Raw genomic sequence first — 27,146 nt, 5'->3', positions numbered from 1 at the left:
ACTCCCATCACCCATTAGCCTTGCTGGCTGGGGGCTGATGGGAACTGGAACCCAAGAACATCCACACAGCCCAGTTTTCCCATCCCTGCTCTATAGGAAGCAAAAGAGGCTGTTGGGATTTTGCTGCATGTTCATTTGGGTGTTTTCCCCCCTCCTCCTCCTCCTTTTGGGACCTTGGAAGCCCCCGTCTCATGACAAGGACACAGCAGGCCCTGGCTATAAATGTCTTAAAGGCAGCAAAGTACTCAAGGCTTGTGTTAAACCTCTGTCCTTCCTGTCAAGAGGCAGCTGCCGCTAGCCCTTCCAAAGTTGGTGGTGCCCTTCATGTTGATGAAGCAGCTGATCTGTGCTCCTTTTTAAAAAATAAAATAAAATTGCCTGCGCCATCAACCTCATTTTGTGTTCCCTTTCCAGGCTACTTGTACAGTCAAGGTCACTTGACGCGTGCCATCTGCTGCCGCATGTCAAGAGACGGCAACACATTCCAATCCGGACTCCCCGAGCCGTATTTTGTCAATCACCCGGAGGTAACCGCTGTTTGAGTCCCATTGCGGTTTTAATTCCTTCTCTTCCTCCTCCTTCTTCATCATCAATTATTTGTATGCCACCTTCCCATAGTTCAGTTGTGCTCAAAGCATAGGTGTCTGGACCTTTTCTCTATGCGGCTGCAATATTTGTCACATATGGTCTAGCTGAGATTCCTGCATTGCCGGGGTTTGGACTAGACAACCCTTGGGGAATGGCTCTCCAACGCTACAGTTCTATAATTCTAGTTTGGAGGAGGGAAAGCAAGTAAGTGGGAGACATTATAGAGAAATTGGAATTGATGACACCAAACTGGGAGGGGTGGCTAACACCCCAGAGGACAGGATCACACTTCAAAACGACCTTGACAGATTAGAGAACTGGGCCAAAACAAACAAGATGAATTTTAACAGGGAGAAATGTAAAGTATTGCACTTGGGCAAAAAAAATGAGAGGCACAAATACAAGATGGGTGACACCTGGCTTGAGAGCAGTACATGTGAAAAGGATCCAGGAGTCTTGGTTGACCACAAACTTGACATGAGCCAACAGTGTGACGCGGCAGCTAAAAAAGCCAATGCAATTCTGGGCTGCATCAATAGGAGTATAGCATCTAGATCAAGGGAAGTAATAGTGCCACTGTATTCTGCTCTGGTCAGACCTCACCTGGAGTACTGTGTCCAGTTCTGGGCACCACAGTTCAAGAAGGACACTGACAAACTGGAACGTGTCCAGAGGAGGGCAACCAAAATGGTCAAAGGCCTGGAAACGATGCCTTATGAGGAACGGCTAAGGGAGCTGGACATGTTTAGCCTGGAGAAGAGGAGGTTAAGGGGTGATATGATAGCCATGTTCAAATATATAAAAGGATGTCACATAGAGGAGGGAGAAAGGTTGTTTTCTGCTGCTCCAGAGAAGCGGACACGGAGCAATGGTTCCAAACTACAAGAAAGAAGATTCCACCTAAACATTAGGAAGAACTTCCTGACAGTAAGAGCTGTTCGACAGTGGAATTTGCAGCCAAGGAGTGTGGTGGAGTCTCCTTCTTTGGAGGTCTTTAAGCAGAGGCTTGACAACCATATGTCAGGAGTGCTCTGATGGTGTTTCCTGCTTGGCGGGGGGTTGGACTCGATGGCCCTTGTGGTCTCTTCCAACTCTATGATTCTATGGACTGATGGGAGGAGAGTCTTTTCTCCCTCCTTAGTATTCAGACTCCGGCCCCATCCAACAAACCTGAATGTTGGAAGATTCAGGGCAGGCAAAATAACGTACTTCTGCACAATGGACTGCTGAGTTTGCTGTCGCAAGATGTGGCATAATCATCTTCTTCTTTGGTGATCACTCGTAGCCAAGTAAGATTCTCTTTCATAAACATGGTTTTAATAATGAGTCCATAACTGGAGGCCAGTTCTGGATCCACACGTCCTTCCACAGTGGGGACATTGGTTTCCGGGCACAAGTTGGTCACAGTGTGGATTTGCCAAGCGTGCCTTCCTCTTAGCACGTTTCTCCCTTGCGTCCTGAGTTTTGAGTGTCTTCAAAGCCAATGACACCTTTGGTAAAGGCTGTTTTCCAACTGGAGCGCTCGCAGGCAAGTGCTTCCCAACCGTTGGTGTTTATACTGCATTTTTTAAAAATTGCCTTGAGACAGTCATTAAACCTCTTTTGTTTACCACCAGCATTACGCTTTCCATTTTTAATTTTGGAATAGAGTAGTTTCTTTGGAAGACGATTGGTTTGGAATAGCCACCAGATTGAATGGCTTTAAAAGAGAATTTATACATGCGTGAAGGATAAGGCTGTCAATGATTGCTAGGGTATGTTCTTACCTCTGCTGTTGGAGGCAAAGTGCCAGCCAGTGCCTCTACCTAGGTCCATCCTTATTTCAGAGATCGTGATATATCACTCTTAACATGATGTTTAGCTGGTGATATATCGCAGTGTTGAAACTCGGTCCTGGTTAAAACCACTGGATACGCTGTTTGTTATTGAGCTCCCATTGTTCAGTCCCAGCTCCTGCCAACCTAGCAGTTCGAAAGCACGTCAAAGTGCAAGTAGATAAATAGGTACCGCTCTGGCAGGAAGGTAAACAGCGTTTCTGTGCGCTGCTCTGGTTCGCCAGAAGCGGCTTAGTCATGCTGGCCACATGACCCGGAAGCTGTACGCTGGCTCCCTCGGCCAGTAAAGCGAGATGAGCGCCGCGACCCCAGAGTCATCCGCGACTGGACCTAATGGTCAGGGATACCTTTACCTTTATACACACACACACACACACACACACACACACACACACACACACAGAATATTCAACTTTGCTATCTCTATCTCTCTCTCTCTCTCTGCCAACACAGGTTGGCAGAGTCAGCGTCTACGACTCCGCAAGGCAGACGGGGAAGACAAAGGAATCCAGCGTCAACTGGTGCCTCCCTGATGACTCTGAAGTCGAAGTCCTGGATGGCACAAAAGGCAAAGTAGATGGGTAAGAGTGGGGCACAGCTATCGGAGGGGAGGCGTAGAGGGGTAACTGTAACATCAGGCATGGTAGGGTGGCTGCTTCCAGTGGGTTGTGGGAAGCAGATTTTTGTCTGCCTTTGTTTTCATGCATATTCCATCCACATGCTCGGGGCCAGCAACGAAACTGACACTGGATGAGATATAAGAAAAGTGAGTAATTGGGGGTGGGGGGGAGACCACCTGGTGTGGACGGGGGGGGGGGGGGAGAGACACACTTCCTTTGCACAAAGATGGTCCCAGACATCTCCAGGCAGAGCAGAGAACACACCCAACCTTGCACATTCTTTCAGTGTAGGTCAGTGTGGCCAAACTTGGCCCTCCAGCTGTTTTTGGATTGCAACTCCCATCATCCCTAGCTAGCAGGTCCTGTGGCCAGGGATGGTGGGAATTGTAGTCCCAAAACAGCTGGCGGGCCAAGTTTGGCCATCACTGGTGTAGGTAATAACGAGCTGGACGGCCCCAACACTTTTGACACATTCTTACGAAAGATCAGCACATTCTTATCTTTCTGTCGTCCAGTTTGAATTGCTAGCACTGGCGACTGCCGTGGGAAAGCCAGGAGTACAACGAAACGCTTAGGCTCCCTGCTGGAGTCCTTTTCCTTTACGTTCCTTCCTCCCTCCCCTCAGACCAAAACTGGACGTGTCCCGGGTCTCCAAGAGGAACCTGTTTGCACTCTTCCAATCGCTCTGTGCCAAGATGGATCGCAAGGCCCTGCAGAAACTGACCGTGTACTCGGAGGCCAAGGAAGCGGCCGTCACATACCAGAGTGCCAAGCGGCAATTCTTCTGGGCCCTGCAGGAGATGGGCTACGGGAGCTGGATCTGCAAACCCCAAGAGGAGAAGACCTTTGGCCCGTCCGAAGTCTAGCAAGCTGTGCATTTTTATTATTTTATTTTATTTTACCTTTTTTTTTTTTTTTGGCTGCGGGGGGATGGGTGAAAGGAAAGGGGTATTTTTTTTATTAACATAGGTTGTGTGTATTCTTTTTTTAAAAATGGAAGCAGGAATGTTAACTTAGGGTTATGGATTTGCCGCGAGGCCTTCCTTCCGATTTAAATTGGCAGCATTGGGGAAGGAGCGGGGGGGGTCTCCCTCCCCTTTATTTCCCCCCCACACACACACTGCACACTGCAAACATTGCAAAGACATGATCCGAGTGCGCAAACCTGACAGAGAAAGAGAGAGATCCACCAGCATCAACACTCGTCTTGTGACAACACCCCTTCCCCATCTCTGTCCCCTTCTGGTTAGTCAAAAGGCCGCCTTCCTTGTCCCCTCTCTGCTTTTTCTTTTAAATCAATTCTTTGAACCCCTCCTTTTATTTTATTTTTAAAAGCTGTGAATTGAGGAACTGGTAATTATGCACACACCGTCTTTTCCACAGCAGTTCTGTCTCTCCATGGATTTGCATAAAGGTGAACTCTAGGAACATCACAGACTTTTCCCCTCACTTGAATTTAATTTTCTGATATATATAACCCAACTCCTCCTCTTACCTTTCTGTTTAATTCAGAATTCTGCCTTTGGAGCCACTACAACATTTACTCATCGCAGCACCAGGTTATGGTATAATTTTGGGTTTTTTTTTAAATTGGCGGGAGGGGGGAATGTATGTGTGATAATTTCCCCTCTCCCCGAATCTTTGGAATGCTGTTGAATTTGCCCTTTTCCCAGCGAGACAGCCCAGCCTTTCTGAGGTCATTCTAAGCTAAAACTGCACAGCTCCCCCACATTCTCCCAAACTCCTTTCCTCCCTCTTCTGTGTTGACACCTGCTGTCGTGAGAGCCAGCCAGACTCACCTTAATTTTTAATATTAAAAGGCATGGAGGAGCAAATATGTCCTAGCTGTAGTCTCCGCGGCGGCCCAGCCTAGAAACATACCACCGGGTCTCTATGAATGTTTAAATATGGGGTCACCACTTGATTCCTTCTAACACCTCAGAATTCCCACGCTCCCCCTTTCTTTTAAGTTCCTAGTCCTCAATTTTTAAATATATGTATATAAAACTCCAGTTCCAAGCTGTTGGCTGCTATGGAGTCGGCAGTGGTTTGTCTTATTTGTGGAATCCTTCCCCTTGATGTTCCAAGCAGCCTTTGTTTTTCATTTTTTCGTTTTCTAAAGGTGCATTTGAAATGCAAAGGATCCCAGCCGGGCGAGGCTTTTGGGATTTTTTTTGCCCCCCACCAGCTTTTCTCCTCCCCATCAGTTACGTCTAGGCAGTTGCTGTAGTGGAATTAACTGGGGAGAGCTCTCTTTATGCAAACTCTTTTTCTGTCGAAAGGCGGCAGCCTCTCCTCCAGCCCTCATCCCCCCATCCTCATTACGCACAGTTCATTTCCTTCCTTAGTTGCGAAGGCGCTGGCGAGCAAATAATAATAAAAAACAGATGTAAATTTATTCAAGGCAAATCTTGATCCTTCTCCCACCACTATTGTAATTCAGGTTATTTTCCTCCCCTCCCCCCTTTTTTTGGCAAGTCTGCTTTTAATTGCCCCTCTAGATACCATCGTTTGACAACTGAAGTCATCACATTCCGCCTGAAAATAATAATAATAAAAAAAAGGTTTTCTGTATTGGTTTCGCTGGTGTGATTCTTTTTTCTTTTCACAGGGGGGAGGGGGCAAAGCAAGCATCTTTATGTTTTTTTTTGTTCTTCTTTTTTTTGGGGGGGGCACCATCTCCCATGAGATTCTCTAAGGCGGGAGGAGGATCTATGTGCTTAATTTCATGCATTTGGGAAGGAGGGTGGGGGAAGAAGCTGAAATGGCCGGGGGGAGGAGAGCGGGGGGAGCCAAGACCTCTGCAAGCAATCGCTTTGTTACCTGGGCAGAAGCAGCCTTTTCCCTGAAGGAGCGTCTCCACCCCCATCGTTCTGCCTGGACGCTGAGGTCCAGCGCCGAGGGCCTTCTGGCGGTTCCCTCGCTGCGAGAAGCCAAGTTGCAGGGAACCAGGCAGAGGGCCTTCTCGGTAGTGGCACCCGCCCTATGGAACGCCCTCTCACCAGATGTCAAAGAGAAAAACAACTACCAAACTTTTAGAAGACATCTGAAGGCAGCCCTGTTTAGGGAAGCTTTTAATGTTTAATAGATTATTGTATTTTATGTTCTGTTGGAAGCTGCTCAGGCAGGGTATAAATTATTATTATTATTATTATTTTATTATAGCAGCCACCTTGGGTGGGGGGAGGCTGGAAGGGAAGAAAGGCGGCAGAGAGAAAGAAAGAAAGAAACGGTACCCTCCTCACTGCCAGCTCCGGCCCCTCTCATTCCCCTCCACCTTGCCACTCGCAAAGACTGGTGCCCAGAGAAAACGATAGGGTGGAAGGCAGGGAGCCCAAAGGTAGATGGCGCCAGAGAGCCAGTGGCAGGCAGAGCCAGCAGATCCTAGCTGTCTTCACCCTTCCCACTTCTGACGTCTACAGGGGCAACTCTTGAGACTAAGGAAGCGGGAGCTAATGGGCAGTGCTGCCCCCTGGACTGGTGGTAAGAAATAAGGCTTTGGGTTGGCATTGCCCCATCTCCCCTAATGCACCAGCCTCTACTGAGTGCAGCCCTGGGCAGAATAAAGCCCTCGTTCAGGATTGCTGCTTCCGCTTTCTTCCTATGTGCATTAATAGGTAAGGTATGAATGTGGATGGGTTTTTCCAGCACATTACCATATTTCTGTTCCTCCCTTCATGTAACAACCTCTTTTTTTATCTTGTTTATCTGCCTGGAATAGGCTTGTGTGTGTGTCTGTTGGGCACATAATTGATCTTTCTGCTATGCTGTTGGTGAAAGAAACGATGGCTTGGTAAGTTTTTCAAGCCCTGGGTCATAATCTGAAGCACCAATTCCTGGTTAAACATGAGCGTGCCACTTGCGTTTACCCAGCAGGGTCAAAAACGAGGCCCAGGGGTCGGAGGAGCTGATAAAGCATTTGTTGGTTTGCATTGTGCTTTCAGTTCTGGCAAATGAGATTGGAGGTGAATATGCTGGTTTTGTATAAATGAATGAGGATGGGAGGGTTGTAAGAAGAAGCAAGGAGCTGTTGCACTGAATGGATATGCGCTCTTAAAAACTGGGCTTGACCTTTAGAATAATGCCTCCAAATTAGATAGGTTGCAGTTTTTTTGTTTTTAAATGCAGGTTCTTATAAAAATGTAGACACCAGGTTCCACCTTTTTTTTTTAGAAAAAAGACATTCCTCTTGGGAGAGCATATGAATGAGAACCTTGTTAAGAGTTCTGGAGCGCTCGAAACTTCTCGTGATACAGTGGTGCCCCGCAAGACGAATGCCTCGCAAGACGAAAAACCCGCTAGACGAAAGGGTTTTCCGTTTTGGAGGCGCTTCGCAGAACGAATTTCCCTATGGGCTTGCTTCGCAAGACAAAATGTCTTGCGAGTTTTTCCGACTTTTTCCCCCTCCCCCCCCCTTTTTCTAAGCCGCTTATCCGCTAAGCTGATAAGCCGCTAATAGCGCTAATCCGCTAAGCCGTCAATGGGCTTGCTTCGCAAGACGAAAAAACTGCTAGACGAAGAGAATCGCGGAACGGATTCTTTTCGTCTTGCGAGGCACCACTGTACATTTTGCGATCCTTTGCCTTAATAAAGGTATTGCCCTTAGACACAACTTCTGTGGTTTTTTAAATTGGCTTACGTTAGAGGGAACCCATCGGTGATAAACCAGCCAGAATGTCTTGGGGTCCAAATATTCTTTGCAAAGAGATGGATCCAGAGGCGCTGGTGGCGCAGTGGTTAGAGTGTCGGACTGGGGCCCAAGGAAAGACCAGGGTTTGAATCCTGCCTCAGTTGCCTAAGCTGTCTTGCAGGGTTGTTCAGGAGATAAAATGGGAAGAAACTGTGTGCTACCTAGAACTCATTGGAGGAGTGGCAGGATATAAATATAATAATAAATGCTACTACTACTTGTAATACAAGGTGTGATTGGAACATTTGTTGAATGGTCACAGAAATCAAACAGCGAGAAATATTCGAACATACAGTCAGCACTGGAAACCCGTGAAATGCTCACAATTGTGTGTGGAAATGAAGCTGTAACTCAAAAGACAGTGTATGAGTGGTTTAAGCGTTTCTGTGAAGGGCGGCAAACCATTGAAGATCACACTCAGTCTGTCAGACCGTTGACAAGTAGAATGGCGGCAAATGTCAACAGAGTTCATGAGTAATTCATGTGGGATTGGCATTTGTCCATCTGAATGATGGCGGAAGAATTGCATATTCCACGTGAAATTGTTACTGAGGTTACTGAGTTGCCCCACCCTCCATCTTCTCCCAATCTGGGCCCACCGGATTTCTTTCTTTTTCCAAAACTGAAATCCGCACTGAAAGGGCACACATTTTCCAATGTTTCACACGTCCAAGCTGCTGTGACGAGGGAACTGAAAGCAGTATGAAAAGAGGACTCCACCAGAAGTTTCCAACAGCTCTACAAACGTCAATGGTGCATTGTATCAGAGGGGGCCTACTTTGAAGGCCTGTAAGGCATGTACGTTCGAATATTTATTGCCGTCCAATTGCTGTGACCATTCACCGAACTTTTCTGGTCACACCTTGTAGTAACACACACTAGGGACACACCAGAATGGTGTCAGGCTAAGGCCTGGAAGAATTCCCAACTCAGCCATGAAGTGCACATTGGAGGCTATGGGCCAGTCACTTTCTGTCAGCATAACCAACCCCTCATTGAACACCTTGGGATAGAGAAAGTGGGGGAGTGGCACATGCTCTGGTTATCTCTTGCTTGGACTACTGCAATGTGCTCTGTGTGGGGCTACCTTTGAAGGTGACCCGGAAACTACAACTAATCCAGAATGCGGCAGATAGACTGGTGACTGGGAGCGGCCACTGAGACCACATAACACCAGACTTGAAAGACCTACATTGGCTCCCAGTACGTCTCCGAGCACAATTCAAAGTCTTGGTGCTGACCTTTAAAGCCATAACGGCCCTGGTCCAGTATATCTGAAGGAGCGTCTCCACCCCCATCGTCCAGCCTGGACACTGAGGTCCAGCGCCGAGGGCCTTCTGGCAGTTTCCTCCCTGTGAGAAGCCAAGTTACAGGGAATCAGCAGAGGGCCTTCTTGGTAGTGGCGCCCTTTCTGTGGAATGCCTTCCCACCAGATGTCAAAGAGAACAACAACTACCAGACTTTTAGAAGACATCTGAAGGCAGCCCTGTTTAGGGTAGCTTTTAATGTTTGATGTATTACGGTATTTTAATATTTTGTTGGAAGTCGCCCAGAGTGGCTGGGGAAGCCCAGCCAGATGTGTGGGGTATAAATAATTTATTATTATTATTATTATTATTATTATTATTATTATTATTATTAATTCTGAATGACTGCTGCTGTTTTATATTTTGGGGGCTGTGAGGACGGCTTCCAGCTCCCAAGCCCTGTTCTGTGGACTCTGTTACGTAGGGTTGCCATATCTTGAAGGGCAAAAAAGAAGACAGCCCGACCAAGGAAAGAGGTGTTTGTGCAGAACAACCTGAGCCCACGCCACTGCTGGCCTGCGTGGAAACAGGACCCCAGCTCCTACCTACCTGATATTCGCCGCGATGGCCTCACTTCACTGCAGTGCTTCTGCTGCTGGGACATAGTGCCCTCTTGAGCAGGTGCATGCCACCCCCCAAAAAACAAAAGAAGCCTACCCCACCCCAAAATAAAAAACCTCCAAATCCGGACATTTCCTTAAAAATGCAAAAATCCGCCCAGATGGGCATGTTGGCCCCCAAAAGGAGGGCATGTCCTGGTTTTCCCAGACATATGGCAACCCTACTATTAAGGTAGTTCCCAGCGAGGCTGCAGAAAAGTCAAGAGTATCTGTCATGCTTCCCTGCCTTAGATTTATTGTTTCTGATGGCGGAGACTGAGGCCGTTTTGACCAAGGCTCGGATGATCAAAACAGAGACTGGCATAAACCTGGCCTGGAGCCTGCGATTTTCATAATACAGTGCTGGTAGAAGATTTTGCTCCCGGGTCCAAACACAGAAACAGGCAGGCTGGATGCTGGAATGCTGTCCGTTATCGGAGGCTGAAACGGACAGGATGTTACACCGGCGTTCAAAGGACTTTGCTTACCAAAAAGAACCACACACCACACCCCCCCCGTTCCATGAGGAAGGCAAGGCTCACAGTTATTAAAATATGAGTCTGTGCTTTGATTTGCAGAACAGAGAGGGGAATGAAGGAGATGGCCACCTGCCACACACCTGCACTCATCAAATGAATTGTGTGTGGGGGGGTGTCTGATAATCGAAAACTACACCATAACCTCCCCCTCCATTTTACGAAATGCAATGAAGGCCTTCCACCCTGCCCAGCAACAATTTTCTCTCCTTCCATCTCCCCCCTGCCCCCAATTTTTTGAACATCTATGTCTCTCTCCCCCTGCCCGCCTCCAACCTCTTCAAATCATCATAAATCATTTTTTCCCAAGATAGTCTGATGGTGTGGCTGCCTTGCCGACCTCATGCAGAAAGATAGGAGGTATAAATTATACCGACAAAAACAGAGTGGCTTGCCAAATTATTGGAATATTACAATATATCCCAAACAATGGGAGAATATGGAAGGATCTCAAAGGAGAAGATAGACAGGGACTGGAAGGTGTTTAAAGGATACTTGCCAAACTATATTGAAAAATCAGAACTCCTATTAGAATAAACAAGTTCTGTTTTAAATACTGAAATACTAAATAAGATGGATAACAATGTGTAACAGAAAAAGAAGCATGAAATTAGGTTAAAAAGCTGTGTGAAAGAAAGCAATAGAAGTGGAAAGAAATTGCAATTGAGTAGATTGGAAGTCCAACACAAAGGTGAGGTGAGGGGTGGTGGATGGTGATGGGAAAAGGAATTATCTGTGGGACTGAGTGTAGGTATGTTTGAACATTTTTAAGGATTGTATGAAATGTATGTTTGTATGCTTGTATATTTACAATATGTGTGTATTAATGCTGAATTATCTTAATAATAAAAACTTTTCCAAAAAAAAGAGAGAATTTTTGCAGCGGCTGCCTTGCCAACCTCACGCAGAAAGACAGGAGGTATAAATGGAGGAAGGGGGTGGGATCAGGCCCTGGAGCTAAACACAGCCCTCTTATTTGGCCCTTGGAATTTTCAAGAGGCCACACCCCTTTGCTCAACAAGCCACACCCCTCACAGGTCCTGCTTTGCATCCTCCAGGAGTGTTTTTGCCTGGCTGGGATATGTCTTTGAACTCTGATCATGACTTTAGCTTTACTAGACAAAGCTAAGAGAGGGAGAAGTGTGTGTCTGTGTAGTAACTAGCCTACTTGTGTTCTCTCTGCCTTGCCGACTTTTTCCTTTGGCCCCATTTGCCCCTGGGATGAGGACCCTGGGAGGCTGCTGAGCAGGTCCTGAATCTGCAAACGTTTTCCCATCCTGAAGATAAATATTGCATGTTAAACCTATTGTGAGGTACGCAGGTGGCGCTGTGGGTTAAACCACAGAGCCTAGGACTTGCCGATCAGAAGGTCGGCGGTTCGAATCCCTGCAATGGGGTGAGCTCCCGTTGCTTGGTCCCTGCTCCTGCCCACCTAGCAGTTCGAAAGCACGTCAAAGTGCAAGTAGATAAATAGGTACCACTCCAGCGGGAAGGTAAACGGCGTTTCCATGCACTGCTCTGGTTCACCAGAAGCGGCTTAGTCATGCTGGCCACATGACCTGGAAGCTGTACGCCGGCTCCCTCGGCCAATAAAGCGAGATGAGTGCCACAACCCCAGAGTTGGTTACGAATGGACCTAATGGTCAGGGATCCCTTTACCTTTTACCTTTAAACCTATTGTGCTTTTTTGGTTCATCGTCAATGGGCCCACATCTTTCCCTACAGCTTTTAAAGGTGGTTTAGTAGGGATGTTGGTGGCGCTGTGGGTTAAACCACAGAGCCTAGGACTCGCCGATCAGAAGGTTGGCGGTTCGAATCCCTGCGACGGGGTGAGCTCCCGTTGCTCGGTCCCTGCTCCTGCCAACCTATCAGTTCGACCTATCAGTTCGAAAGCACGTCAAAGTGCAAGTAGATAAATAGGTACCACTCCGGTGGGAAGTTAAACGGTGTTTCCATGCGCTGCTCTGGTTCGCCAGAAGCAGCTTAGTCATGCTGGCCACATGACCCGGAAGCTGTATGAGGTCACGACTGGACCTAATGGTCAGGGGTCCCTTTACCTTTACCTTTACATCTCTTGTAGGCTTAGACTTCCACGGTTGCTGGGAGAAGCGTCCCACTGAATCCTAACCCAACATCCTGTTTTCCGCAAGCAAGGCATGAGAGCAGCTGGCCTCTCTCCTGCTGCTGTTGCCAGAAGCTGGTCCTAAAAGGTAGACTGCTTTCTACACAGAGGTTTTATTTGTTTGTTTGCTGTTGGTGAACCATCATCGCCTGGCTTCCATGTGTCTAATGCTGAAGAGAGGAAGCTGCCTTACACTGAGGCAGACCACTGGCCCATCTAGTTCAGTGGTGTCTGCACTGACGGGCAGCAGCTCCCCAGGGTTTCAGGCAGGGAGGTTTCCCCCCAGCCCTGCCTGGAGATATTGGAGATCGAAGGTGGGACATTCTGCAGGGTCTCCATCTCTCTGCTGCCGCCCTTCCTAAAGGCTGGTGCTTCTGCTATGCTCCTCGGAGCTTTGTGCTCCTGTCTCTCGGCTCTCAGCTAAAGAGATCGGCCGGCATGGTTGCGGCTGGGTCACCGTGCCAGGTGGAGTGTGTGAGCTGGTGGAACTGAAGTGGAAAGCCGGCCTGCCAGCCTGCCATCTGCTGCGGTTCAGAGGGAGCCAGGAGATGGTGCTTCTGCAGCGAGCTTCTTTCTGCCTTGTCTTGAGGATGAAAAGCGGGGGCAGCGGGACACCATCCAGGCAGCTTGGCAGAGCCGGCCACATGTTAAGCGTTTGGGGATGATGTATGTAGATCCAGCTGGAAGGAAGTGAGCAATGCAGCAACCGGAGACTCAGAAAGAACAGGAGAGAGTTCAGCATATTTTGGTTTGCAGGACAGCAGTCGGGGGGGGGGGGGAGTTGCTGAATGGATCAGACCGGAAAACCCAAAGAGATGGGTGGTGTATAAATATTATTATTATTATTATTATTATTATTATTATTATCATTATCATTATCATTATCATTATCATTATCTATCTATTATTGATGCTTTTAGACACCATACATTCAAAACACTATGGTGCCACTCTAAACTGTCATTCCTCTGCGGTGACTTAACAGAACCTCTCTCTCCACCATCCCATATTTTCCAGTATTTTGTCACTATGCTGAGGACTAGGGACTTCTGCAGGTTGTTTGCTTATTTAAAAGCTGAATGTGGATCTGGATTGGATTGAATTTATATTCTGCTGGAAGCTGCCCAGAGTGGCCTGGAAAACCCAGCCAGATGGGTGGGGTAATAATAATGATGATGATGATGATTAATAATAATAATAATAATAATTCATTCATTCAAACCCCACTCATTTGGCTAGGTTTCCCCAGCAACTCTGGGCAGCTCCCAACAGAATATTAAAAACACGATAAAACATCAAACATTAAAAGCTTCCCTAAACAGGGCTGTCGTCAGATGTCTTCTAAAAATCAAACAGTTGTTTATTTCCTTGACATCTGATGGGAGGGTGTTCCACAGGGTGGGCGCCACTACCGAGAAGGTCCTCTGCCTGGTTCCCTATAACCTCACTTCTCGCAATGAGGGAACCACCAGAAGGCCCTCGGCACTGGACCTCAGTGTCTGGGCTGAACGATGGGGGTGGAGACGCTCCTTCGGGTATACTGGGCCAAGGCTGTTTAGGGCTTTCAAGGTCAGCACCAACACTTTGAATTGTGCTCAGAAACATACTGGGAGCCAGTGTAGGTCTTTCAAGACCAGTGTTATGTGGTCTCAGCGGCCACTCCCAGTCACCAGTCTAGCTGCCGTATTCTGGATTAGGAATAGTTTCCGGGTCACCTTCAAAGGTAGCACTTATTACTATTATCTGTAGATTAAACAGGATGTTGGTTTGGCCTTCACAGTTTAGAAGACATCTGAAGGCAGCCCTGTTTAGAGAAGTTTTTAATGTCTGACATTTTAATGTATTTTTAATCTTTCGTTGGAAGCCGCCCAGAACAGCTGGGGAAACCCAGCCAGATGGGCGGGGTACAAATAATAAATTATTATTATTATTATTGTTGTTGTTGTTGTTGTTGTTGTTGTTGTTGTTGTTGTTGTTGTTACAGTGGTACCTCGGGTTACAGACGCTTCAGGTTACAGACTCCGCTAACCCAAAAATAGTACCTCAGGTTAAGAACTTTGCTTCAGGATGAGAACAGAAATCGCGCGGCAGCAGCAGGAGGCCCCATTAGCTAAAGTGGTGCTTCAGGTTAAGAGCAGTTTCAGGTTAAGAACGGACCTCTGGAACGAATTAAGTACTTAACCCGAGGTACCACTGTAGAATGTGTGCTATTATGATGATGATGATGATGATGATGATGCAGGATAGGGGACCTCCCCCGCCTGCAACTCCGAAACGCGCTTAAAAAACAACCACTCGCACACAGCTGAACCGAAAGAAGGAATCTCTCCCATCTATGTGACCTATTTTATTGGTATTGCGGTGTCAGCGTTTGGCTTTTCAGGAGCAGAGGAGGACAGGGCCAGGAAGACACACCCAATGGCTCTGTGGGGGGACACTGGTCTCTCTACCGAGGCTGCTGGTGATGGCCCAGAGTGGAAGACCCCTCCTGAACCAGACCCTGGGTGGCTGGAGCACCAGTCTACGCTCCATCTCCTCTGGCCACAAACACACATATTGTTAGGCGAGGTGGTTCTGGCATCAATCTGTCCTGAGAGATCCTGAGAGTCCCTTCTTCTCGCAGGGTTGCCACCTGACCTTGTGGACGTATTGGTCAAGTCTCTTGGGTGGTCCGAGGAGCCCCCCTGCAAAATGTCCTTTTTTTCTGCCAAGCTCTCCCCACCCCACACCTCTCCCCGCCGAGGGCTGCGCCCCAGGGTGGCCTTCCAATCTGCAGCTGCTCCTCAAAGATGGAGTGTGTAGATGTGGATATTTAATTATATATAGACACATAGATGATGATTATTTTTTCCCTGAGTTGGGAGCTGGTTCCCCGTAATTGGCACAAGCCAGGGGGTATGGGGTGGGGGGGGCAGGGAGAAAGCTGTAGTCCGTATCCAAAATGCCCTCGAGGCTGCAAGACCCTCACTGCCCCCTGTGCCCCATAACGCATCCAGACAGCCGTCCAGGAACTTGCCCTCAGCCTCTTGGAAGGAACTGACTCCTCCTGGCTGCTTGGAACTGACACCTCCGATCAAAGGGAATGGAGGAAGCTGCCTAAAATACGCAGATCAGACAGCCAGGCCTGACCCTGCTGCAACCTTTTCCACCACCCTTTTTTTTTTTTTTAAGTGGGGAAGCCGGGGATTGAACCTAGGACCTTCCGCATGCAAAGCTGGTGCTCTACTGTTGAGCTACCATATCACCCTGGCACCCTGGAAGAAACCAACCTATTTCAGTATTGTCATTTTGGCTCTGGTCCGCTTCTCTGCAAGCAAGGCTCTGTTCTCAGTACTGAAGCTCGAGCCGGGGCAATGGCAGACAGCAGGGGAAAGGGCCCACAATCCCATATTGAGCACGCCTTAGGCCGGCGTCCGTAAAAGTAGGGATTCAGTAGGGTGTCTCTCTGTCCCGCTCCATCTCCCTCCCTCCTCCCTCCCTCTCTCTTTAATCTTCCTTGACCCGCCTCTCTCCGCTCGCTCCGCTCAGGTTGGCCAAGGAAAAGGGCGAGCCCAGATGCTACTTGGAGCCGGAACCACCGTGGTTGATCTGCAAGAGGGAGTTGGTGGCATAGTTCTGGAAGAGAGGCTGCAGGAACATGCCGATGGTCCCAAAGACGCAGACAAAGACGAAGATCCACAGGAAGAGGCGGTCGATCACCATGGCAACGTACTTCCAGTCCTCGCTCACCTGGGGAAAGGGCAAGGATACGGACGTTAGCACCTGTCAGCTGGAACCCTTGACGGCTTGGCAAGCACCTGTTGTGTGGGGGCCCACTTGCGGGGCCCACTCCCAACCAAACGGGTGCCAGATCGAGATGAGATGAGATGAGATGAGATGAGATGGGATAATAAAATAAAATAAAATAAAATAAAATAAAATAAAATAAAATAAAATAAAATAAAATAAAATAAAATAAAATAAAATAAAATAAAATACTGTATTTTTTTGCTGTATAAGACTCACTTTTTCCCTCCTAAAAAGTAAGGGGAAATGTGTGTGCATCTTATGGAGCGAATGCAGGCTGCGCAGCTATCCCAGAAGCCAGAACAGCAAGAGGGATTGCTGCTTTCACTGCGCAGCGATCCCTCTTGCTGTTCTGGCTTTTCTGAGATTCAGAATATTTTTTTTCTTGTTTTCCTCCTCCAAAAACTAGGTGCGTCTTGTGGTCTGGTGCGTCTTATAGAGCGAAAAATACGGTAAAATAAAATAAAATAAAATAAAATAAAATAAAATAAAATAAAATAAAATAAAATAAAATACACTCCACAGAAAGCCCAGTCAGGGCTGTCTTAAGCATATGCAGTGCTGGGGTGCAAAGATCCACCCAACCCCCCCCCCCCAGTTGCCCAGGGTTATTGCATAACTGTATACAGTGGTACTTCAGGTTACATACGCTTCAGGTTACAGACCCCGCTAACGCAGAAATAGTGCTTCGGGTTAAGAACTTTGCTTCAAGATGAGAACAAAAATCGTGCAGCGGCGGCATGAGGCCCCATTAGATAAAGTGGTGCTTCAGGTTAAGAACAGTTTTCAGGTTAAGAACGGGCCTCCGGAACGAATTAAGTTCTTAACCTGAGGTACCACTGTAATTATATGGACGTTGTCTAATCTTAGGGGCGTATGAGGGGGCATTTCTGTGACTGGCTTGAAGGGACCCTGCACTTGAATTTGCCACCAGACTCCGGGTCAGGCCCCATCCTGCTTCCTTACAGCCAGTCCAATGGGTAGCCCTGGCTGTTAGCTTTCTCCTTCTGGGTCTCAGTTTTGCCCTTGTAGAACAGAGCAGATAGGAAGAGCAGAAGCAATTGGCCTTGCCTGCCATCGGCTCTGGCGCCACCTGCTGTTGATCTTCTTCTTCCTTCTTTGGCGATCACTCATAGCTGAGTAAGACTGTCTCCCATAAACACGGTTTTAACAGTGAGTCTGTAAGTGACTGTGGAGGCCAGTTCTGGATCCACACAGCCTTCCACAGTGGGGACATAAGTTCCCGGGTGCGAGTTCATCACGGTGAGGTTTGCCAAACGTGCCTTCCTTTTAGCACGTTTCTCCCTTTTGTCCTGAGTTCGAGTGTCTTCAAAGTCCATGACCACCTTTGGCAAAGGCTGTTCTCCAATCAGAGCACCTGCAGACCAGTGTTTCCCAATTGTTGGTGTCTATACTACTTTTTTAGGGATGCAGGTGGCGCTGTGGGTTAAACCACAGAGCCTAGGACTTGCTGATCAGAAGGTCAGCGGTTCGAATCCCCGCGATGGCGTGAGCTCCCGTTGCTTGGTCCCTGCTCCTGCCAACCTAGCAGTTCGAAAGCACATCAAAGCGCAAGTAGATAAATAGGTACCACTCCAGTGGGAAGGTAAACGGCGTTTCCATTCGCTGCTCTGGTTCGCCAGAAGCGGCTTAGTCATTCTGGCCACATGACCCAGAAGCTGTACGCCGGCTCCCTTGGCCCATAAAGCGAGATGAGTGCTGCAACCCCAGAGTCGTCTGCGACTGGACCTAATGGTCAGGGGTCCCTTTACCTTACTTATACTACTTTTATTTTTGGTCCGCTGCCCTAACAGCCCCAATGAGTACCAGCCACCACAATTATTAGTGGGTTTTTGTTTTTTTTACAATTTCAAATGTTGCACGCCCCTCCCCAACCCCCAGAGAATCCTAAGTGGGGTGTGTGTTGCTAATTCTCCTTTTGTGATTTTTAGCCTCCTTCCCTTCCTCCCACAGAACCTGGTCCTGGGGAGAGGCAAGACCTGCTTAAATATTTTAAAGAGCAGACTGTTTAGCCTGCTTTTAAAAATGGTTTCAGCTCGGGTTCCCCTCCTCTTTCTTTCTTTCTTTCTTTCTTTTTTTTTTTTTTTTTGTAATGCTGGTTTTAGTTACTGCTTTTGTTTTAGGAAGTTTTTTTGCTAATTTTGAAAACTGCCTTCAAACCCATGGTGAAAAGCAGAATAGTAAAGCTAGCATTAAACAAAAACAACAATAGAGTTGCCTGTGTTGATTGCACCCTCTACAGTTGTGTTAGGTAAAGGTAAAGGGACCCCTGACCATTAGGTCCAGTCACGGACAACTCTGGGGTTGCGGCGCTCATCTCGCTTTATTGGCCGAGGGAGCCGGCGTACAGCTTCCGGGTCATGTGGCCAGCATGACTAAGCCGCTTCTGGCGAACCAGAGCAGCGCACGGAAACGCCGTTTACCTTCCCGCTGGAGTGGTACCTATTTATCTACTTGCACTTTGACGTGCTTTCAAACTGCTAGGTTGGCAGGAGCAGGCACTGAGCAACGGGAGATCACCCCATGGCAGGGATTCGAACCGCCGACCTTCTGATCGGCAAGACCTAGGCTCTGAAATGACAGCTCCCTGAAGGCTATCTGAAGCCTGGTTTGCTGGCAAACCAGGAAAGTCCTTCAGGTTTCTGCTCTGGGTCAATTTTATCTTCATTCTCATGAGGGCTAGAGCCCTGGATACGCTTTTAAATGAAAGCTGGGTTTCCAAGGCTTCTAAATTCTCTGTATGGGCCATACCTGTACCGGGAGAATGTGGAGGGAGTCTCAAACACAGTACACAGAGGATATACTCGTCCTCAGCTCCAGCTCAGCTTCCAATTATATTTAAGTGTGCAATCTCTCATGGACCCATGTTTACATAGGGTTTTTAAGACTTATTTTTTGAAGTATGCCAGTTCTCAAGGGTGAGACCCAAATCCTTTGCCAGGAAAAAACAAGAAGGCTGGGAACTTTGTGCCAAAAGGAATATTTGCTTATTGTTCACTTCTCATTGCCCACAAGAGTGTCTTTAAAGCCTCAGAGAGTTTTATTCTATTAAGTGGGTTATATGGAAATTTGTAAAATGCAAATCATAAAGGCTGGCTCAGGAATGGGGAGCCTTCTTTCTCCCTAAGGGCCACATTCTGGGGGCCACACACACCAGTGATGAGCAGGGCAAAAATTGGGCAGAGTGCTAAATCTAAGTTTTACCTTTGCACTATAAGGTAAAGGTAAAGGGACCCCTGACCATTAGGTCCAGTCGTGCCTGACTCTGGGGTTGTGGCGCTCATCTTGCTTTATTGGCCGAGGGAGCAGGCGTACAGCTTCTGGGTCATGTGGCCAGCATGAGTAAGCCGCTTCTGGCGAAACCAGAGCAGGGCACAGAAATGCCATTTACCTTGCCGCCAGAGTGGTACCTATTTATCTACTTGCACTTTGACGTGCTTTTGAACTGCTAGGTGGACAAGAGCTGGGACTGAGCAATGGTGGCAAGCCCTAGGCTCTGTGATTTAGACCACAGCGCCACCTGCATCCCTCTCACCTCCAGTAAAGGTAAAGGCAAAGGGACCCCTGACCATTAGGTCCAGTCGCAGATGACTCTGGGGTTGCGGTGCTCATCTCGCTTTATTGGCCGAGGGAGCCGGCGTACAGCTTCTGGGTCATGTGGCCAGCATGACTAAGCCGCTTCTGGTGAACCAGAGCAGCGCACGGAAACGCCATTTACCTTCCCGCCGGAGTGGTACCTATTTATCTACTTGCACTTTGATGTGCTTTCGGACTGCTAGGTTGGCAGGAGCAGGGACCGAGCAACGGGAGCTCACCCCATTGCAGGGATTCGAACCGCCGACCTTCTGATCGGCAAGCCCTAGGCTCTGTGGTTTAACCCACAGCGCCACCCGCGTCCCTCCAGTAGTTCCCAGCAACTGGTATTCAGAAGCATTCCTGCCTTTGACTGCGGGTGACGAAGGGAGAGTCTCTCCGGCCTCCCCCCCAAAAAAAATCAGTGCTCAACTGGCTTGGCCCCAAACCTGCAGCCTCAGAGCGCAGCCTGGGGCAGTGACATCACTCTGCTGCTGTTCCAGGTTCCCCTTCCTCTCGGTTCCTATGGCAACTGCTTCATACTTGACACCTCCCTGGTCCAGTGGGCATACAGCATCTCCTTCTGCAAATAGTTTCTGGCAAGGCTACCAGATCAGATGAATGATTTGCTTTGGTGAGGAAGGCGGGGCTAGCTTTGACCCGTTGCTCTCTGGCCACAGATGGGTGGGGGGAGGGCTTGGACAAATGCCCCCAACACCCCCAACACCCCTTGTAATGTTTTATTATGTTTTTATGTATGTTGGAGGCTGTCCAGTGTGGCTGGGGCAACCCAGTCAGATGGGCAGCGTACAAATTATTATTATTATTATTATTATTATTATTATTATTATTATTACAGTGGTACCTCAGGTTAAGTACTTAATTCGTTCCGGAGGTCCGTACTTAACCTGAAACTGTTCATAACCTGAAGCACCACTTTAGCTAATGGGGCCTCCTGCTGCCACTGTGTCGCCAGAGCACAATTTCTGTTCTCATCCTGAAGCAAAGTTCTGAACCCGAGCTAATATTTCTGGGTTAGCAGAGTCTGTAACCTGAAGCGTCTGTAACCTGAAGTGTATGTAACCTGAGGTACCACTGTATTATTATTATTATTATTATTATTTATTTTTATTTCACCAGCAAAGCAGCAGACCTCCAAGAAATAAGAGTCTGTTTCTCCCGACTTCTCTCTCTCTGTCTCTCTCTCCCTTACATCCATATCTCACTGCACATGAATTTTTCATGCGCCTTCAGCACAGGGATCCAGCCGAGCAGAAGGGAAATATTGATTCTGGAGCTTGCCGGTGTCTCAGTTGGAGAACACAGCTGCCCTGCACTCGGAGGTGGGGAGCAGGTCAGTAAAGGACAGGATGTTCTGACTCATGGCTTGGCAAAGGAGAGGCGGCAGGGAGATGGGGAAGAAGCAAGGAAGAGTTGTGTCTCCCCCAGGAAACATCCAAGGGATGGGAAATTGCCACAGCCTTTTTCTAAAAAAAAAACCCCCAAACAAACAGCGCATCATGTTTCAGGAGGTGATGATTTGAGATATGGTGGGGAAAGCTTTGTAAGAAGTGCCCTGACTGATCAGAACGAAGCGTCGAGTTATACAGCGGTTCCTCGGGTTACAGACGCTTCAGGTTACAGACTCCGCTAACCCAGAAATAGTACCTCAGGTTAAGAACTTTGCTTCAGGATGAGAACAGAAATTGTGCGGTGGCAGCGGGAGGCCCCATTAGCTAAAGTGGTACCTCAGGTTAAGAACAGTTTCAGGTTAAGAACGGACCTCCAGAACGAATTAAGTTATTAACCCAAGGTACTATTAACCCGAGGTACTCTGTGGCTTTGTTTAATGTTTTGAATTTTTCTCAGAAGGCTGATAAAGTATGTGTAATTATTGTTCTGTGTATATTAATCGCCAGCGTGTTGCATGCATGAGTCGCACTACTTCTGTCAGCAGCCCAGTTTGCATTTTTCTAGCATAGTAACTTTTTGTGGGCTTATTTCAGTCCCTCCAAGGGTCTCTATTTTCCAGAGATGGTCCTGATTTGCAGAAGCCGTCCCGGTTTCTGATTTGATCCCAGAATGTCCCACTTTCCCTTAGGACGTCCCTATTTTCATCGGAGAAATGTTGGGGGGTGTGGAGTGACTCCCGAGCTCAAGGAGATCAGTAACTACAAAACCATTAGAAGACATCAGAAGACAGCCCTGTATAAATGTTTTTTATGTTTTTGTATGGTATGTTGAAAACCGCCCAGAGTGTCTGTGCCAGCACAGTCAAATGGGTGGGGAATTATTACTATTCTTTTGGAATAGGATGCCCTTATCATCATCATCATCATTTATTTATACACCACCGATCAGACTGGGTTTCCCCAGCCACTCTGGGCAGCTCCCAACAGAACATTAAAAACACAATAAAACCAACCAACAATATCCCCAAAGATAAGAAGAATATATTCCTCTATGTGACAGCAGCGGCTAGATTACTAGTGGCAGAAAAATGGAAAACAGGGAAAATATTTCAGAATGGAGAATTAAGATCTGTGAATTTATGGTGATGGCAAAATTAACGGCATCAATTAGGGGCTGCCCCAAGCAAAAAATTAAGAGAGAGTGGGAGTGTGTAGAGATATATATGAAAAAATATGGATATGGAAATTAAGTTTAACATAAACGTAAAAGGAAAGACTAGCAAGGCTACAAGATGATATTATAAAGGATATGACTAGTAAGTATAAATAACTGCTAACACAAGAAACTATAATACAAATGCTAATAAGATCTCACATGGGTGAGGAGAAGTCAGGTGGGAGGAGGGGTGGTATTTGGAAAATCATTGAGAATGTGATATAAAAGTAAAATGATTGTGTTTGTAATTTGAATTATTTTAAATGATTGTGGTTATAAGTTTTTGCTTCTTTTTCTGTCACAAAAACTTTAAATAAAAAAATAAATAAAAACACAATAAAACATTAAACATTAAAAGCTTCCCTAAACAGGACTGCCTTCAGATGTCTTCTAAAAGTCAGACAGTTGTTTATTTCCTTGACATCTGATGGGCGGGTGCCACTACCGAGAAGGCCCTCTGCCTGCTTCCCTGTAACCTCACTTCTCACAGTGAGGGAACCACCAGAAGGCCCTCGGCGCTGGACCTCAGTGTCCGGGCAGAATGATGGGAGTGGAGATGCTCCTTCAGAAAAAGGTTTTGGCAGGTGTGTTATTTACAAGACTGACTTAAGGCCACAAAGCCCCCCACCCCCACCCCCACCCTGCCCTCAAGCCCCTTCCCTTCCAGACACTCACACTCTGGTCATCGTCTTCGCTCTTCATATGATCCGCGATGAAGCGTACTCCGTCCACAGCCTCCTCCAGGCCGCAGCAACAGGGGCCTGGCGGTGGCACCGTTTGACCCGGCCTGTCCCGGTAACCGTTGACTCCCGGCTCCGACGTTTCCGTAAAGGGCCTTCCCCCGCCATCACCGCCGCTCCCCGTCCCGAACTTCTTGACCGTGGACGGGTTGACATAGCAAGTGCAGGACCTGGCTCCTTCGCGGAGGAAGAAGCTCCCGGTCGTCCGCTCCTGGTTCTGCCGCTTCTGGCGCAACCTCTGGCGGGCGCAGTTCTGCCGGGGCTGCTTCATGAAGAGGAGGGTGGGCAGCTTGTCCAGGAAGACCACCTTGACCCAGGGCGGCATGGTGTGGGTGGTGGGCGAGCGGTGGTGGACGTTCAACACGCAGACACTGGTGACAATGGAGAAGGTCACCAAGACCATGGTGAACATCAGGTACTTGCCCACCAGCGGCACGTCCAGCGATGTGGGCGGCACAATCTTGGAGATCAGAAGCAGGAAGACGGTGAGGGCCAAGAGGACCGAGATGCAGAGGGTCATCTTCTCGCCGCAGTCGGAAGGAAGGTAGAAGACCAGGATTGCTAAGGAGGTGATGAGGATGCAAGGGATGATAAGGTTGATGGTGTAGAACAGCGGCTTGCGGCGGATGATGAAGTCGTAGGTGATGTCCACGTAGGTGGAGTCGTTGGGGTTCTCGTTGCGCCGTCCCGGCAGGGCGATGATGTCCCACTCCCCGCTGGGGGTGAAGTCGTCCAAGCTGGCCACCTCGCTCTTCAGCACCAGGTCGATCTCCGTCCGGTCGTAAGTCCACGAGCGGAACTTCATGGTGCAGTTCTGCTGGTCGAAGGGGAAGTGCTTCACCTCGATTTTGCAGGCACTCTTGTAGATGGCCGGAGGGAGCCAGAAGATGCTGCCGTCGTAGGAGACCACAGCGTTGGAGTAGAAGGACACCTCGTACATCCCATCAGCGCTGGGGAAGGGGAGGGAAAAGGGGAAGCAACGCTCATTGTTGGTCTAGAACAGGGGTCAGCAACCTTTTTCAGCTGTGGGCCAGTCCCTCAAACCATGTAGTGGGCTGGACTATATTTTTTTGGGGGGTGGGAAATGAATGAAGTCCTATGCCCCACAAGTAACCCAGAGATGCATTTTAAATAAAAGGACACATTCTACTCATGTAAAAACACACTGATTCCCGGACCATCCGCGAGCCAGATTGAGAAGGCGATTGGGCCAGATCCAGCCCCCGGGCTTTAGGTTGCCTACTCCTGGTCTAGAAGGTGCATGTCTGGACTGGACTGGACTAGACTGGAGGCTGGACTGAGGAGGAATGGTGGGAGCTGCTGCCCCCTTCTCCTGAACCTTCCCAAGGGCAGGAGGACAGTATTGATTTAGAACAGTGGTTTGCAGAGGGGCATAGTCCAGAGGTGAAAAGCTGGGAAATACTGGGTGAGGAACAGCTAGAAGAGGAAACACCAAGAGGGAGACATCTGGCAGATTCAGTGTCCTTGGACAGCATTCCAGACCCCCCTTCACCTAGGACTAGACAGGCTCCAAGAGTGATAGAACAGAGAGCGCAGCGGCAACAAGCTCAGGTTACCCAACATAGGAGTGGCAAAGATTAATGGGGGCAGAGGACGGGAAAACCTTTACTGGGAGCACCGCCATTTCTCGAGAGATATGCATTTCTTTGTCTCTCGCTGTGTTTATTAAAGAAACTAACTGGTAAGAACGCTCCTTTTGTTTGATCTGTTTATTCACTGCCACCAGGGGAGGGATCCGATTCTCCGAAGCCTGATGGTGCAGGTGCACAGATCAGAGCTCACACACCATGTGCACAGCCCTACCCATGCCATCAACACGATCATCATAATGCAGGCCACCCGGACTCTGCCTTTTATTCTGTTTATGAATCGTGGCCCATAACATAGTTTGAAGCGCTTTCACAGTAGAAACCTCCACAGCCGAAACAATGAAAAGAAGAAAATTGGTCTATAAAACCGCTTCCCTATATAAAAACAATTAAAAACTATTTAATGTTGGACTGGACGACCCTCGTGGTCCTTTCTTACTCTACAGTTCCATGCGGAAACCAGGGCTTTTGTTTCAGCCGGAACTCAGTTCCAGCACCTCTCAGGTGGGCGCCATTGCCATTCTAAGAGAACAAGGGAGGCATTCGTGTTTCGTGGTGAGTTCCAGCACCTCTTTTTCTAGAACCAACTGCACTGGCTCCCGGTGGAGTACAGGGTCAGGTTTAAGGTGCTGGTTTTGACCTTTAAAGCCCTATGCGGCCTAGGACCCACGTACCTACGGGACCGCCTCTCCTGGTATGCCCCACGGAGGACCTTAAGGTCCACAAATAACAACACTATGGTGGTCCCAAGCCTCAAGGAGGTTAGATTGGTTTCAACTAGGGCCAGGGCCTTTTCAGCACTAGCAACAACGTGATGGAACGCTCTGTCACAAGAGACTAGAGCCCTGCGGGACTTGACATCTTTCTGCAGGGCCTGCAAGACAGAGCTGTTCCACCTGGCCTTGGACTTGGTCTGACCCTTATGTTTCTTTCTTTTCTTTTTTTTTAATAAAATTTTTATTAGATTTTCACATTTTACACACACACACAAAACAAAAACAAAAACAAAAACAAAACATGTATAATTTCATATTCTTACTTTCTTTACCCCCTTTCCCTGACTTCCCCCCACCCCCTCTTCATACATCCCAATTCCAATAATTAATTCAGCAAGTTCTTATCTCCCATCTTTAACATATTATTGTTATTTTGGAACTTAGCTCTTTTTACTTATCCACATTTAACTTATCCAATTCTATTATAAACATTAAGTCCTTTTTCTAAGGTCGACCTAATTTCCTTTCCAATAATTTCTCCCTTCATATATTATTTAGTTATATGTCATAATGGCCAAATACAAAAATCATAAAATTTTGAAATTCTATTCTCCCCTCCCTCCCTACCCTGGTTTCCATCCCTTCCCAAGCAGATGTCCCCAAAAACAGTTCCTAGCCCGGATTCCTCACATCCGAGGCCTTCAAGTCTCTGTCAGTCTCTCTCTGCCGATTTTGTTGATAACCCTTTTTGTTGGTCCTCAGGTCTCGAAGGAGTTCTGTCACAGTCACATCAAATTTTCTTCCATCCAAAATACTTAAAAGCAGTTGCTGCAGAAGGTCAGCTGATCTCCCATATTCAAAGAGGAAGTCCCAATCATATTTCTTTATTCTTTTAAATTCCAGTATTCCAGGGACTCCAGGGACTTCTTCCTTCATCTTTCTCATCTTTCGCAGATTTGTAGTCCAAAGATCTTCTTCTTTATTTCCTGACAATATAGGCTTCTGATTGGTATTTTCCTGTAATTTTTTCACTCCTTCTTTCCTCTCCACCAATTCCAAAAACGCCTCTTCTGGTTCAGCTGCAGATTCCTTATCAGTCAAATCCTTTATGCATTCAGCAGAGTTGTTTGTTTTAGGGTTCAAGGTCATAAATTCTTTATTCCTAGCCGTACTCTGCTCTTGCAGGATTCCCACGAGAAAAAACATTTTTTCTATCTCTGCCAGTAATTTCCCCTCTGCAGCCATTGTAATGTCTCTAGTTCCCCCTAGGGGGATTCCAATTACTTGATAGTCCTTTTTCCAACAGTCTGTTACTTGTTGTTTATAGCTACGTTGTTTCCAACCACCTCAATTCAAATGCAACACTTTTAATTCAGAGAGTCATTAAATAACAAAGTTCTTAACTTTAGCCGCCCGTTTGACAGCTCCTTTGACAGCTGTCAAACTCCTTATTCTTTTTCCTCCGGCTCACACACAGGACGCTCCCGGGTTCGGGGGGGGGGGGTTTACAGAAAAACTTCCAAAATTCCTCACTTTCTCTCCAGCACAAAGACTTCTTCTGTCAAATTCTTGGAAGTATCTTTTATCTGACATCAAAAACAGTATTCTCCACCTTAGTTCTCCGATCCTTGCTTTAGATCGTTTGTAGGTAGGGGGGGTGCGGACTTCCCTTTAGCACATCCCCGGTTGTACCGAATTCAAAGGTATAAATTTTAAAGTCCAGATTCCATTCTACTCACAGGTTGTTCTTTTTCCAGTCCGAATTTTGGGAAAAA

General features: G+C 47.7%; 2 protein-coding genes across 8 annotated transcripts in view; one reads left to right on the top strand and one right to left on the bottom strand.

Annotated features, from left to right (window-relative positions):
- The window catches only part of ADAR (adenosine deaminase RNA specific), a 40,397-nt gene extending 36,068 nt beyond the window's left edge, over positions 1-4,329 (top strand). For all 7 annotated transcript variants that reach the window (XM_079957922.1, XM_079957924.1, XM_079957925.1 and 4 more), the window contains exons 13-15: positions 415-527; positions 2,877-3,004; positions 3,669-4,329. In XM_079957922.1, the coding sequence (XP_079814048.1) occupies positions 415-527; positions 2,877-3,004; positions 3,669-3,909 (482 nt within the window). In that variant the 3' untranslated portion in view covers positions 3,910-4,329. The remainder of the gene's footprint in view (positions 1-414; positions 528-2,876; positions 3,005-3,668) is intronic.
- Positions 4,330-14,600: 10,271 nt separating this feature from the next.
- The window catches only part of CHRNB2 (cholinergic receptor nicotinic beta 2 subunit), a 33,467-nt gene continuing 20,921 nt past the window's right edge, over positions 14,601-27,146 (bottom strand). Inside the window, exons 5-6 of the mRNA XM_079958180.1 lie at positions 22,981-23,995; positions 14,601-16,026 (exon numbers count right to left, since the gene is read on the bottom strand). Coding sequence (XP_079814306.1) covers positions 15,856-16,026; positions 22,981-23,995 — 1,186 coding nt within the window. The 3' untranslated portion in view covers positions 14,601-15,855. The remainder of the gene's footprint in view (positions 16,027-22,980; positions 23,996-27,146) is intronic.

The sequence above is a fragment of the Podarcis cretensis genome, assembly GCF_951804945.1.
Source record: "Podarcis cretensis genome assembly, chromosome: 16".
NCBI classification, from domain to species: Eukaryota; Metazoa; Chordata; class Lepidosauria; order Squamata; family Lacertidae; genus Podarcis; species Podarcis cretensis.
Note: the sequence above shows the minus strand (reverse complement) of the source record. Positions and strands in the feature narration are given on the sequence as shown.